At 52.0% G+C, this 13,665-nt stretch overlaps 4 protein-coding genes across 5 annotated transcripts; 1 reads left to right on the top strand and 3 right to left on the bottom strand.

Annotated features, from left to right (window-relative positions):
- The first annotated feature begins 213 nt into the window (after positions 1 to 213).
- Positions 214 to 1,628, top strand: PV10_01794 (uncharacterized protein). The gene is made up of 2 exons (XM_016366039.1): positions 214 to 527; positions 638 to 1,628. Exons 1-2 carry the CDS (start codon positions 283 to 285, stop codon positions 1,305 to 1,307), a joined length of 915 nt encoding a protein of 304 aa, XP_016229688.1. The 5' UTR covers positions 214 to 282; the 3' UTR covers positions 1,308 to 1,628.
- PV10_01793 lies at positions 1,380 to 4,910 on the bottom strand. 2 transcript variants are annotated; one of them, XM_016366038.1, is made up of 5 exons: positions 4,452 to 4,910; positions 3,950 to 4,196; positions 2,432 to 2,728; positions 2,271 to 2,364; positions 1,380 to 2,210 (listed from the first exon to the last, which is right to left on the bottom strand). In XM_016366038.1, the coding sequence occupies exons 1-5, from the start codon at positions 4,622 to 4,624 to the stop codon at positions 2,044 to 2,046; spliced, it is 978 nt and encodes a 325-aa protein (XP_016229687.1). In that variant the 5' UTR covers positions 4,625 to 4,910; the 3' UTR covers positions 1,380 to 2,043. The 2 variants fall into 2 exon arrangements, with proteins under 2 accessions (XP_016229687.1, XP_016229686.1); XM_016366037.1 differs by having other exon boundaries at positions 3,950 to 4,910.
- A 1,727-nt stretch (positions 4,911 to 6,637) lies between these two features.
- Positions 6,638 to 7,872, bottom strand: PV10_01792 (uncharacterized protein; the record flags this gene model as incomplete). The annotated part of the gene is made up of 4 exons (XM_016366036.1): positions 6,638 to 7,084; positions 7,138 to 7,210; positions 7,265 to 7,669; positions 7,739 to 7,872. 4 exons carry the CDS (start codon positions 7,870 to 7,872, stop codon positions 6,638 to 6,640), a joined length of 1,059 nt encoding a protein of 352 aa, XP_016229685.1.
- Positions 7,873 to 9,346: 1,474 nt separating this feature from the next.
- PV10_01791 (uncharacterized protein) lies at positions 9,347 to 13,122 on the bottom strand (the record flags this gene model as incomplete). Its single annotated transcript, XM_016366035.1, has 2 exons — positions 9,347 to 12,645; positions 12,696 to 13,122. 2 exons carry the CDS (start codon positions 13,120 to 13,122, stop codon positions 9,347 to 9,349), a joined length of 3,726 nt encoding a protein of 1,241 aa, XP_016229684.1.
- Positions 13,123 to 13,665: the final 543 nt, after the last annotated feature.

The following is a 13,665-nucleotide window of genomic DNA, read 5'->3' as shown; positions in this document are numbered from 1 at the left end:
GTGTTCAAAGTCTGCTTCCAATATATTTACAGACAACCCATGCACTTGTCGTTTGACGCGGTCGCGCTTCCCCACAAACGCGCGTCTCTTGGTAGTCTTACCCACCGTAGCGATTTCCCCGCTTTTGCGTGAAGAGAGTAAAAGTTCGCTGTAATTCTCACATCCAAGTTTGAGGCGACTTCCAGTACCAACATCTGACGGACATGGCCCAAAGTCAACGTCAAAGACCGCAGCTTCACCCATGGGACAAGCCATCGTATTCGAACACATTGGAAATGACGCATGGGCTCCTGGTTCCGACGTCTCGCTCGTTTCGCACACAGAAGACTCTTCAAAGCCAGACCCCGGCCTGATGTAAATGGAAACCCAGCGCAGTTGACTGGCACCTCCCATTCATCGAACGTCCATCTCATCCTGCCCACGTCAGCCGGCGCTTCACTCGCCCAAGCCATACCAGGATTCCTCGCTAGCCTCAGAGAGATGCCCCGAGAAAACATCGCCGACACAACTGCTGCAACCTTTGCGGAGTAAGTCTTTCAGCAATATTTCCCTGCACTAGACCGTCAAAGTCAAAGACAGTCAATCTGGATTTGGACTTGTACCTGTCCAGCGCTGACCCTGAACATGCGCCGCAAAGGCTACTATCGGGCCCTCTTCTCGATATATACGTGGGCCCCGAAGGTCGAAAATGGACTTTGCCTCGCAACCTCCTCAGCTACCACTCCCCATTCTTCGATGAAACACATGTGGTCAATGGTGAACATAGAAGAATCAAGGATGGACAGTTAGACTTGCGCGACGAAGATCCTGGAGCATTTCAACTTCTCGTGAAATGGGTCTATCAAGGCAAAATCGATGATGTATCCTGGATACCAAAGGATGTCAAATGGGATTATGCATTCACGTGTCAGAAGCTCTACCTTCTGTGTGACACGCTCGAGTTACTAGATCTCAAGAATCTGGCCATCGATCAGTTTCGGAAAGGTTGCCATGAGGCTGGGTTGGTGCCTGGACCGGAGGAAATGAAACCCATCTACCAGAAAACACCCCCGGACTCGCCGTTTCGTCGGCTTGTGAGCAAAATTGCGGCAAGGCAGATTATGGATCCTGACTCGGACAAAGATGCCTCGTCATATAAGGAGTGCTTCGCTGCGTCTCCTGACTTTGCCGTGGATGTGATTAATGCCATCAAGCAATCTTCCGGTGGCTCACTGTTTGATGATCCGACAGAAGGCAATTCTTGCAGATTTCATGAGCACCAGGCAGGCGAATCATGCCAGAAAACTGTCAAGTTCAAAGACCCTTGATGATACACACTCAGTTACTCAAACACTGAGTACGTCGATGCTCAGAGGATCGCAATCACCAACTCTTCTACACAACTTTCTTCGAATTCTTGCCGACCACCTAACTCTGGACTACGCAATGATTTATGTCCGCCACCAATCTTTCAACCCTATCTGCTTCCCCCCATAAGCAACGATTGACCAATTTCACCAATGAGCGTTTCCTATGATATACATGTACAAATACAATCGAGTCGGAGCGATTACTGTCATTATCGTTCATTTGCAAGTAAAATCAGGTCGCTCATTTGATTGTTTCACCCGGTTTAATGAATGTGGGACCTCCCAGCGTTCTCCACGACGCGTGTGGATCTTTTCTTTGAAAGCACGATTGAGCTTTGGCGTATGCTTATGGCAGTGGGTATGAACCATGAGCTTGATCACTCCATGTAGGGCAGAAGATTTCTTTTCTGAGAGAGCATCGATGAATGCATCTTGTCAACGAGCAACATTTTTATCACTGAATGAAGCGCGATGATGAAAACCTCCGTCTTTCTGTTGAAACAAGCTTGCATGGCTTTATGGCTTTCCGTGGTTTTCCTTTGATCGCATATAATCGTCGTGGACTGGTGCTTGACCCTGACACGAAAACGCACGCCCCGTACCATCGAGTCCTGCTAGCGTCAAGATCAGGAGCAACTTGGGTATCTGCCTTTCTCAGCATCGTGTTCCCAGGCGCCGCTGGCTGCAAGAAACTCTATCGCGCACTTTCTACATACTCTGCGCTAGGTTTCTCATACTTAGCACAGAAGAATCGAGAGCTGTTCTGAGCTAGCCAAGTGCTGAACTTGCTCAATTCGGTTTTGAGGCGGTTGACCGACGCAGCATCCATGTTTGTCTGTGCAATGATCTCGGGAAGATTCACTAGACACTCGAGTCAGTATTGTGCACAAGGACAGCTGCGCAAGGAAGGGCGCAACTGACCGACCATACGGGTGAGATGCTCAGCCCCGTAACAATCACCGGGGCCTCTCCCTTCCCAGTCTTTGTGTTGCCCGGATTCCCAGAGCTTGCGAACCTATGTTTGCGTTAGGACCAGCGATTCATGTGGTTCTGCATACGAGGGCGCAAGTGGAGTGACGTACCTCTGCCAACTGTGCACGTTCAAAACGGTATAGCAAGATCTTGCCAATGGCTTTTTCAAAATATGTTTTGAGACCAGCGACAAACTCTAGTAGGATATCTGCTTCGACCGAGCCAAGGCGGCGATTCAGTTTCTCCTCGTTGAAATATTCGTCTAGGATGTAGTTTGCAGGTGCCTTGCTTGGGAGTGGGACTAGAAGCAGCGACTTGGTGACATTCTCCCAGTCGTCAACGAGCAGGCTTTTGAGATGATCGGGAATCGATATTCGAATCGATGGGCGATTGTAATAGTTGTCTTCCTGCAAGTTCAAGACATGTAAGCAATCTGGTCATTCAAGATAACCCAAAAGACGCAAGTAAAAGAAAGACTAATCCTGGGAAGTTCCTTGGGATCCAGAAGGTGACGACGTGTCGCCGAAACTACAAAGATAGCCTCTGGAGCGACAGACGTAACATTCAGGCTGTTCTCCATTGCATCTGACTCCCAGGGCGATGCATGTTGTGCATCTTTTGGACGAGTGGATCAAAGGCTGGGCTGCTGGATCGCCAACGACTATCACTCGAGCGAAACGTTGGGTAGCGCTTGCTCGAGGGTGTGCTCTCTTGTGACCGACAACAGTCTGTGGTTTGGACGGGGAGCCCGTTCCAGGATGAGATTTATGATACAATCGAGCCTTCTTGGATGACTTGTCCACCGTTTCGTGATCTGGTGAAGTATCTGGCGATTGGTCGAGGTCGGTGACGTCTCGCATTTCAGGCTCGCTCTGTGAAACTCGATCGGATACATTGCGGCGAGGTCTCTTATTAGGGAGCAAATATGGAACATGCTTGATTGGTTTGTTCCGGGTCCCGGGCGAAGCGCCAGTGGGGCGAGAATTGGGAGTAACATCTTCGTGGTCAGATGACATTTCGCTCATAGCTGGACTTGTGGCAACGCTGGATGCTGGCTTGGATGAAGGGGGCAGCTGTGGCTGGGGCTTCTTGGAAGTGACCGATTGTTCCTGTTGGACGAAGTCGCATCGAACATTGATTGATCCAGTCACATCCTCCAAATCGGCATCAAATTCAACGAGGTCTTCGAGTTCGTTGTAAAGGAATACATTGTGTTTTCCACCAGTAATGGGGCGAGGGTTTGAGTTGGCGCTTGTGCCCGATTTTGTTGATTTGATGACATTAGAACCGCCCCCGAGCGCAGCCGACTCGTCATCGTCATCGCAGCCATCCAGGAGGAAACAATATCTGTAGACTGCCACAGGATTGTAGAGCAGCGGGTTCACGTGGGGAGGCCTGTCCAGGGTTGGCAGGCCTGGTGTTGGGGTGTTCTCAGGAGTAAAGGCGGCTTGTGGGAGTTGGGAACATGGAAAAGGATGATTAAGAGAGGAAAAATCAGGTCCGGGTCCAGATCCGGGTCCAGGTTCTCCGGAATGTGCGAGGACTGGATTGAAACTGGGAAACGGAGGGGACATATCCAGATCAAGCAGAGGTGAATTTCCAGGGGTAAAAAAAGGGAAGTCACCAACCTTCTCAATATCATTATCCCTGGCACGTTTCGAGCCACGACCACCTGTAATGGGTGCAGATGATCTCTCCTCGCTGCCTCTTCCAGAGCCGAATTCAGAACCTTGGCCACGTCGTGATTTACTGGTTGTTTTGGGAGGTGCTTTGGATGCGGTTTGGGCGAGAACTTCTCTCCGTAGATTATTAGCGAGCTCTCGGTTGTCATCGGTGAGTTTGCGCAGCCGGTCCTGAGGCACCCAGTCGTCCCAACTATCAGTCATGTCAGTAAATGCTGGATTAGTATGATGAAGCGTAAAAGCGGAACAGTGTGTGCACCAGAAACAGTCGGAGCAACCCAGAACAGATCGATGAATGTAGAAGAATGAGTGAATGAATGAATGGCATTGTTGGATTGATGTGCAGAGGCAGCAACTTTCAGTCCTCCTGCTGGCATACTGTATGCACGTCGTAGGGGAAAAGACAAGGTGAGGAAAAGTAAGGGGGTTTGGGAGTATGAATACTGACGTGTTCTTCCATCCTTTGTAATGGACACGATACTCAAAGGGACTGGACTTATCCTTTGGATCTGAGCGTCTTGATTCGGTGACTTTGGCCTCATAAAGTAGCTCGCCGTGAAAACACAAGGCTTTCTCGTCCTTTGCGTAAACTGGCTTACTCTCGCTTGAAGCAGGGGCCATGGTGTAGATGGAAGACTGGGATTTTGGGGTGTCCTAAAATCAAAGTGGAGGCAAGGAGACTTTAGAGTTAGGAAAGAAAAGGGTCGCTCGAAAGAGCTGGACTCGGCGCGGTCGATGGAAGAGTGTGATTGCTGGAACCTTGTAAGTCAGATCAAACGCGATGCTTGCTTGACTTCCGACAAAATGCTGTGTGAGAGAAAGCGACCAACGATGGAGCAGACGCTGGACAGGAAGAAGATTGCAAGGAAGACGAGTGGTGGTAGTCAATGGAGGATGAGGATGGGATGAGAAGGGGAGGATGAAAGATCAAAGATCAAAGATGGAAGATGAATGGCGGCTACACTCAATTAATGCTGCGTGATGATTGGTCAGTGAGCCCCTGCCACTAGTTCCATCTGCCTCCTTCATTCAGGACGCGTCCAGCACCAGACAACTGTGATCAAAGGAGACCAAACTCGACCCTGGGAACGTTCAAGGTCAAAAGGTCCGTTAATACACAGTCTTGAAAGACTATTGACGCGTTCAAAACGCGTAATAGATCGAATCTTCCGCAAAAGGAAGTCCTTATGTCTTTGGTCTCCTCTACACGTTGGACGCTACTCTGACAACCACCAACTATTGAGCACAAGCCCCTCCTACGGGTGAACGTCGATATCAACGGGACCAATTCGTCATATGGTTTAAACTGAGCCAGAGTTTTCAGTGGAAAGGCCTCACAGAACACCGCGTGGGGTCTTCTCGTTGAATCTTCCCTCCTTGTCACGAGGCACCAAAGTTTTACAGCCCAGAGGACCATGGCTACATCTTCCTCTTCCTCTTCGCTCCACCCAACAGAGTCTCAAATTCTTCATTCATATCTACTGCACCCGTCGCCTCTCCCAACCATCCTCCCGTATAAAAGTTTTCTCAACCTTGTCCCAAAGACAGTCCTCTCCACGGTCTCGTCCCAACCCACAATCCTGAAACGGCTATATCGGGACCTTCAATTTCAACGGGAGATCAACATTGACGATGTGCGGCGGCGGATTGAAACGGAATGTCGAAGAAGCGTGGAAATCCAGGCACGACTGAGGAGGGACGTGGGCCGAGAGAATTTGATGCAGGATCGGCCTGGTGGGATAACGAGGAAACGGAAACGAAATGGTGACGACGGGCTGATGGAGGACAACATCACCATGACTTCTGGTCATCTCACAGGCCCACTTTCAAATGCGCTCGATGGTTCTGAGGCTATCCCGCGCTCGGTGCCTGGATCTGACTCTGACTCTGACCTGGATTTGGGACCAGAGACCTCCGATCATAAGTCTCATCAGCAGCAAGTCATCCTCGACACCGCTCTTCACGGCCACCACGGGGGTACGCTGCGCCCGCAAACATGGCGACACAATCACACAAGTACCAGTCTTCTCGCTGCACTCTCGTCAGCGGAGAAAGATCTCGAGATCGAAATTGCGATGCTGCAGGAGGATCTCGCGGGTTTGAAGAAGGACTGCGATGAGAGGGTGGGAGCCCTGAGTGACTTGCGTTATGGCCGGTTCGCCAACAAGGGGGTGAGTGGCGGCCCCGGAGTGGAAACAGAGGTCACGGATGGGTTGGAACAGGCAAGGGCGGCGTTGGTACGGGCAAGCTAGAGCGAAGGCTACGGGCGTGTTGCTTTCGAATATGACATTGCAGGAAGCCTTGTGCACGATATCCTGCAGTTTAGTAGATGGAGAGGATCAAATCACGAATCAACTTGTTCGACAACGGTGTTGCAGTGCGGTGGAAGATGGTATATATTCCTGAAATAACGGTGAGAAAACTCCGACGTCATGCCGCTCCAACATGTTTGTTCCCAGTCGCTAGCGTCCATCCGTGAAGCATGCTCATCGGATGATGCACAATGCACTGCATCCGGCAACACCCACGTTCTGTACATAGTCACTTTCTGTCCATCTCGAAACCGAGTCACTGGGAAGTCTCCGGCCAACAAGACTTATGCCGCCTAGAGGTCGATCTGGGACAAGATCCATGTTACTTGTGTGCTTCAAGAACTTTGTCCAATTCGTCGGGGCTGCCCATAAAGATGCCCGACCGGTCATGAATGCTTGCTGGCTTGACCTCGAGCATTCGGGTCATGTTTGAATCAATGGCTTTGCCACCGGCATTTTCCATGACCATGGCCATGGGAGCACATTCATAGAGAATGCGCAATTTACCCTTTGGACTTTTCTTATCGGCAGGATAGGCAAAGATGCCCCCGTACAGCAGTGTGCGGTACGCATCGGCGACCATGGACCCAATGTAACGGGATGAATATGGTTTGCCGCCCTCTTGTTTGGGGTATTTCAATCCTTCAAAGTAGGCCTTGGTCTTGTCGCCCCAATACATGGAGTTTCCTTCGTTGACACTGTAGATGGCACGTTTTTTGGGAATACGCATGTCGGGGTGAGTGAGGATGAATTCTCCGAGTGCGTTGTCCTGTTTTTCGAGGTCAGATACAATATGTAGGGGGCGAGGATGTGGTGGCTTACCAGAGTGAAACCATTCACGGTGCCGCCTTTCATGGTGATAACCAGCTGGGCTGAAGCGCCGTACATAGTGAATCTGGGCTTGTTAGCATCGTCATGATGACACCAAGAAAGGGGGACGAGAGCATACCCAGAAGCCAACAACTCGGTGCCAGGCATGAGAAGGTCCTCGGGAGTGGGTTTCTTTCCAATCAACTCATCGGGTAGCTTCAATACGCCAAAGATGGTGCCGACCGAGACGCCGGCGTCGAGATTGGAAGAGCCATCGATTGGATCACAGCAGACGACATATCGAGCGTTGGGGTGCTCATCAAAGTAGATGACCTCATCCTCTTCCTCCGAAACCAGTGCTCTGCACCGACCGGAGCCTTTCATGGCGGCCACAAATAGATCATTTCCGATGACGTCGAGTTTCTTCTGATCGTCACCAGTGGTGTTGGAGGAACCGGCCAACCCGGTCAGATTGATCAGGGTAGCACGTCGAATGTAATAGGCAATGGATTTGAACGAGAACTGGAGGGCGTGGCATAGTAGTCTACCCGAGTGTCAGTCAGCGAACTTCCAGTGTCTCGACCATTGAGGCAGGGTTTTTGTCTCGACTTACGTGAAATCACCGGTGGCTTCCTTATGCTTTGCTTGTTCTTCAGTAAGATGTCGTGTGAGCGTGATAATGTCGGTGTTGATGCGTTCAGTACCGGTGCCAGTGCTGTGGCCGTTGCTGTCTCCGTTGGCGGCCATGGTGAGAACAACGCAGTCGCAGGGAGCAAAGCTGGGAAACGGTGTAGGTCAAGGAGGTGTGATGGTAGTTACTATCGGGAGAGGGATTCCCAGGGTTGGACACTTCCGGCGGTTATATTCGGTTCTCGGAAGAATGGAGAATAGAAAATGGGAGGATGGAAGTCGGAGGACGGAGGATACGCGGAGAATTGCAGTTTCCAATGGTTCGAGTCGACAACCAAATCAAAGACCGGGAGACAGGACTGAAAATGGGAATAGAAATGAACACGGGAATGGGACCAGGTGGAAGTAGAGGAGGATATGTATTTGGGACCAAGAGCTGAAGGTCAGGATGGGTTGTTGAGGACAAGGTCGAGATAATCTATTCCGAAGGTCCCTTTGTTGACCATGGCGATTCCGGCCCGCAAGGGCAAATCGTCACGAAGTGAATGCCGCTTGTATCCCTGCCGAGCAGTACGAGTAACATGGAGGACATTCTCTGACGCAGTGGTATAAGGTTCTCCGCATTGATCTGATTCGCGAGAGGATGGCAATGGGGCCAAAGGCCGGGTTCTGGAGGGATGAAACTGTTATGGTAGAGGCAAACGGCCGAGGGGCGACGCGGGGTGAAATCTGCGAGCGTCACCTGCAGTAAAGGCGAGGGGCAGGCACCCGGGGGGGGGGCACCCGGGGGGGCACCTTCCTACCATTTGCCTGCACCTGCGCCTGCACCTGCACCTGCACTTGCAGTTGGACACAAAAGCTCGACGTGTGCCAAGGCCCGTATGATGACGGATCTTTTGTGTTTTGTCAGATCAAAATGACTGTCATCATGGCCCCAAAACACGCCCCAGTTGGCCTAATCTGATGGTATTGCCACTGTAATAATCACTTACCGGGAATTTCTCGCCATCCTCCTCCTACTTTTCCCGACCTCAGGTTTGTTGGCCTCCTCCGCCGTGTCATTCCTCACTCATTCTCTTTTCTTCCCTTGGCTATTGTCTGCCCCTCAGCCCTATCACGCTCATGAAAAACAAAGACCTCGGTCATCTCACCCCGAGAAATTCATCGGTGGTGCCAGATATCTCGCATCAACCGGCTATGGCTGCAAGCTTGCCCAAAGCCGACGCAACACGGCAGTTGGCATCTCACATCTCAGTCATGATTTGCTCGCCACTACTGCTTTGCTAGCGCTTTCGACACTCTTGACTGGTCCATCCGTCATCCTTGATGTTCTCATCATCTAGAGCCATCTATCAAAGCTGATCAATCTTTCACAAACGCCAGATGACTGTGTCGAGCAGAAACATGCTCGCTTCATGACAGCCAGCGGGTGAACAGTCTTCCCCGTTGTCCCATATCACATACGCATGGTTCACCCTCCCCAGCCTTGGGAATCACCAATACATATTCAATGGATCAAGGGATCATGCCATTGGCTGGTCGGGGTTTGGACTTGTATCACCGCAGGCCTCTATCTCGCTTTCGTTTCGCTTCAACTCGCTCCAGGCACAATGTGACTTTCTCGTACCGTCACCTCGATTGATTCATCCCAACCCCCAGTGGCCTCCAGGTGCGCCTTGATCATGGCCTTCTTCGTCTGGAAAGCATTCCCCAGTGCCTCCGACCACTGTTCCTCCACCATGGCAACCTGCTGCTTCAGCTCGGCCGTCGCCTCTGCCTCCTCTTTTTGCCTAATCTTGATGGGATTGTCGGCATCCGCAGGGCTGTGACTGTTGCTCTGAGCCTGGCCCGCCTCCGCCGCTCGACAGTGTGCTTTCAACACTCCTAGCCTCGCCTCGTGAAGGAGACAGTACAGATTGGTCTGTGACTCGATGAACTGGTAAGTCGAGGTTTCTGCATGGTCTAGAAGCGTATAAAGATATTGCAGTGGGTAGTCGTGGTACGATGGGTTTTCCTCATACTCTGCCGCCGGAATGGCAATCGGCTCCATGTGTTCCACGTCATCCGACACTTTCTGCATGAGGTCCAAAAGTCCTGGAGCAATGTCCCAGAATGCCGAGAGCTGAATCACCACCTCCTGCCGAACGTGCTCTTCAATCAGCTTCAATAATGTCTCGTGTCGAGCAACCGACTCCTTTCGAAACGTCGTCTTACGCTGCAGGCTATCTCGGTGGAAAAAGTCCTCGGTATCTCGGATCTTTTCGTGATGTGCGACTTGCCGGTACGGCAGGAGGACGATCGCCTTGTACTTTTCGTTGCGTTCGCTAAGGAGATTGTAGATCTCTTGATGGATTTGCTCCCGTGCCTCAAACAGCCACTTGAGCTGCGTCAAATATTCCAACGTCTCCGGAGTTGCATCCCCCTCCTGCTGTGGCCGATCGAGATTCTCCGCTTGCGTCTCCTCGGCTAATGTGCTGGTCAACTCCGCGATGCTCTTGTCGAGTTGTTCCAGCCGCGTGTTCAACATGTCATGCATCGGCGTAATCACCACATCCTGCAGAGTGTCGAACTCCGCTTGAAGACACTGCTTCTCTCGTCGATGCTCCTCGAGTTTCAACGCCTGTTCAGCTTCCGCCGCCTCCGCAAACGTGATGCTTCCATCCGCGATCTGCGCCTGAATGTTGACCTTGAACGACTGTTGCCTCTCTAGTATCTTGCGCTTGTGATCCGACCTCAACGCTTCCACGCTCAGATTGTGTCGGGATCTTCGATCCTCCAGCTCGGTCAATTGACTCAGAGTTCGAACAATGTTCCTCGAAGCGGCTAATTTGGGGTGAGTATTGTTAACCGCCGGGTAGTGTCGTGGGTAGGGCGGGGGTAGCGTGATGAACCTCGAGATGTCTAGCGCGTGTGGACTGACAACGTAACCTGGCGTTGGATCGATTGTCGGCTGCGCTTCGTACTGGGCATCATAGTACCCGAAGCTCGCGAACCCGCCCTTCTCGCCTTCTTCCGCACCTTCGCTGCTCAACACATCTTGGAAACCTGTGGGCGTGTCATCCCCCGACAACACCTCATCGAGTGTGAGCTCAGGAAGCCCCATGTATTTCGATTCCCGCTTGGAGCGCTTGACCTTTTTCCCTGCTCCGACGCCCTGTGAGTCGTCATCCCCGGTCTGTGACTGCCACCACCGACTTGCTGTTCGACCTCGGGAGCTCACACCGTCATGGCTCATACTCGCTATCGGTGACAGGGCGGGTCGATAGTCTTTCCACCACGTCGACTCTGCGCGACTCTGGTACCCACTTTTCAATCCGTATGGATGTGCCTGCTCTGCTGCATTTGCCAGATTGTTGGGGACATCAGTTTCAACTCGCTCTTCGAACACATCCTGAAACAACTGTGCTTTGACCGTTTCTGGCGTGAAACTCCCGTCCGCGAATGGTCCCGGGTATCGCTCCCTCCTGACTCTCGATTCAGCACAAATGAATTCCCCAAATAGTGCCAACCGCTCTAGGTCCGACTTGGCCTGACTTTCACGAATCAAAAACTCATGATGACGGCGAGAGGCATCTGCAATGAAAGAGTCCGAATCGCCTTGTAGAATCTCGAACAACGAGGAAGCAGTGGAAGGTAACACGCTGTGCGCGGATAATGGATTTTTCTGGCTCAATGGTGGGGTCGGCAGGGCTTTTTGAGGGAGAATTGACGAGGTGGATCGTGGGCTGAAAGGGTTTGTCGGAGCAAGGTTTATGAGCTGCGAAGGAATTTCAGCATGCGACACGTCAGTTACAACCCGCAACTGTTGTTGAACGGGGGTGGTGGTACCCAAGCTGAAACTTGGGCTGGCGACAGACGGGACTGCAGAGTCAATATCGCGTGTGCGACTATCTCCAAATTCGCGAGGACTTGAGCTTTCGAACCACAGGTCAGTATCAATGGTCAATGCACTAAAGTCTGTTAGCGGCTCTTCATGTACGCTTCTTCTGTGCTTGCGTCTTTCAAGTAAACCTTTGGCTGACGAAACTCGAAGTGCAGCACTACGACTGAGACCTGCCGTGCTCGACTCTGGCCTGTCAAGATTGCTCGTCACGATCTGTAGGGGTGGAGGTGCTCTCGAGCTCGAACGAGAAGTTGAACCCTCTCTCCAACTGGCAGGGGTTGGTGGCATTGGGCTCAACAAGGGGGCCTGGCGCGAAATGCGATGGTACCCACGTCCATTGGGCACCGGCTGTCTAGATGAAGATGCATTGTTCATGCCGCTTGCACTCTGCGATCGCGAGGAAGATGGGGGAGGTCCAGGCGGAGGCCCTGGAAGAGGCATTCCAGGATACCAACTCCCTTGTCGAGACGATGGTCTCGACAGTGGTCCATCCTGGATTTGAGAGCCATGCGAGGATACAGCGCCAGCAGACGCAGCCCTTCGAGCAGCTGGGGGGCCCGGTACGGAGATAACGTTCGAGTGTTGAACCGGACCTTGGCCGTATGTGGCACCAGATGGAGGAGAAGTGATCGACAATGGGCCTAGAGTAGGCTGCCTTGCCATGATCAGAGTAGGTTCGCCGGGTCGGGTTTCTGTTGGCGCGGGCATTGTATTGAGCCTTGGTACTCGGTTTCCAAAAGTGCTTGGACGGTTCAACCCAGATGTGAATTGTTGAGCGATGGCCTGTGCATTTGCTCGCTGCCCAGTCTCACTGGAGACGGTATGACCTGAATGAAGTGGCGACATAAAACCCACCGTGCTCGTTGGTGTGTTGACCTGAGAAGATGTATCGCCTGTGAAAGTGGAATCTGCTGGGGACAGTGTTGATCCTGTGTTGATACCAGCAGTGGGAGTGGGGTCTGCGCTCGAAGGTCCAGAATATGGCGGAGGCGGGTTTGTGATGCCTTCTGTAGCACCATTAGAATGATAAATTAGACAGCCAGGTGAAGCTGCGCACCTTCTCCCTCGTTGCCATGACGTTCAATCATAGAGGTTCGCCGACTCCCACCAACCCACTCTCTAGGATCATAAGGGGCAGTATAGCTGAGCGTTGACCTCGAAGTCATCGTTGTCGCTGCCATGGGACTTGGGCCCGGTGTCTGAGGCTGGGAACGACAAAACGGCCCATACGATGAAACAGTGGATAACGGGGTGCCAAGAGGAGAGGGTAGGGCGTTGGTCAACGGCAGCAGGACCCCTGGGCGCGGGCAAGAGGTCTGAGGATGGCCATCCCAGGGGAGAGAGGAAGGAAAAGATGTGAGAAGAGAGGGTGTTTGGACATGATGAGCCTGTCTGGTTGTTGGGTAAGGTTTGCTTTGAAAGCCACGAGATGTTAAAACAGGTGTAGGACGCTGTGAGCACGGATCGGCAACATACTCTGACATTGTTGACTATGCTGGCACTCTACAAGCGGGAGTGATCCAGATTGGGGGAATAAGCGCCCGTGGACTGGAGTCACATCTGGTCAGATGTAGCGGATAAGGCTGGGCCAGGCAGAGGCTCTGGGATGTTGATCATTTGGCTAACCTAGGGGCATTCTGGGACATCATCAGAGAGGAAGAGGAAGAACAGGTATTGGAGGGGCTTGAACAAAGAAGGTGAAAGGCGACAGAAATAGAAAGATGGATATGCTTGACGCTTCGAGCATGACATTGGTTGATTCCTAGCAAGGCTAGAGGACGAGGCATAGGGGAAGGTATGGCCAGTAGCCAGCCCTGGTAAGCGGTCAGGATAGGCACTCCCCAGGTTGATCATTCAGAGGAGGAGAGCTCGCCGATGCAAGAATCAACGAATCAAGGAATCAGCGAGGGGAGAGCAGTCAGTCCACACATGCCAGACCACCAAGATGTGTAAGGCGTGCGAGCCATGCATTGAAAACCACTCCATGAGGAATGGTGTGTCTGCAGGTGTCTGCAAGTATGTTCTAT

The sequence above is a fragment of the Exophiala mesophila genome (genome assembly GCF_000836275.1).
Source record: "Exophiala mesophila strain CBS 40295 unplaced genomic scaffold supercont1.1, whole genome shotgun sequence".
NCBI lineage: Eukaryota > Fungi > Ascomycota > Eurotiomycetes > Chaetothyriales > Herpotrichiellaceae > Exophiala > Exophiala mesophila.
Note: the sequence above shows the minus strand (reverse complement) of the source record. Positions and strands in the feature narration are given on the sequence as shown.

Bases quoted from the DNA above. Each gene is read 5' to 3' on its own strand.
- PV10_01793 (XM_016366037.1), bottom strand. From the start codon at position 4,624: ATGGCCCCTGCTTCAAGCGAGAGTAAGCCAGTTTACGCAAAGGACGAG. The intron at 2,729-3,949 runs GTTGGTGACTTC...TTGAACTTGCAG, and splicing joins GGGATAATGATATTGAGAAG to GAAGACAACTATTACAATCG. The intron at 2,211-2,270 runs GTCAGTTGCGCC...TCGAGTGTCTAG, and splicing joins GCATCTCACCCGTATGGTCG to TGAATCTTCCCGAGATCATT.
- PV10_01794 (XM_016366039.1), top strand. From the start codon at position 283: ATGGGCTCCTGGTTCCGACGTCTCGCTCGTTTCGCACACAGAAGACTC. The intron at 528-637 runs GTAAGTCTTTCA...TGCGCCGCAAAG, and splicing joins ACTGCTGCAACCTTTGCGGA to GCTACTATCGGGCCCTCTTC.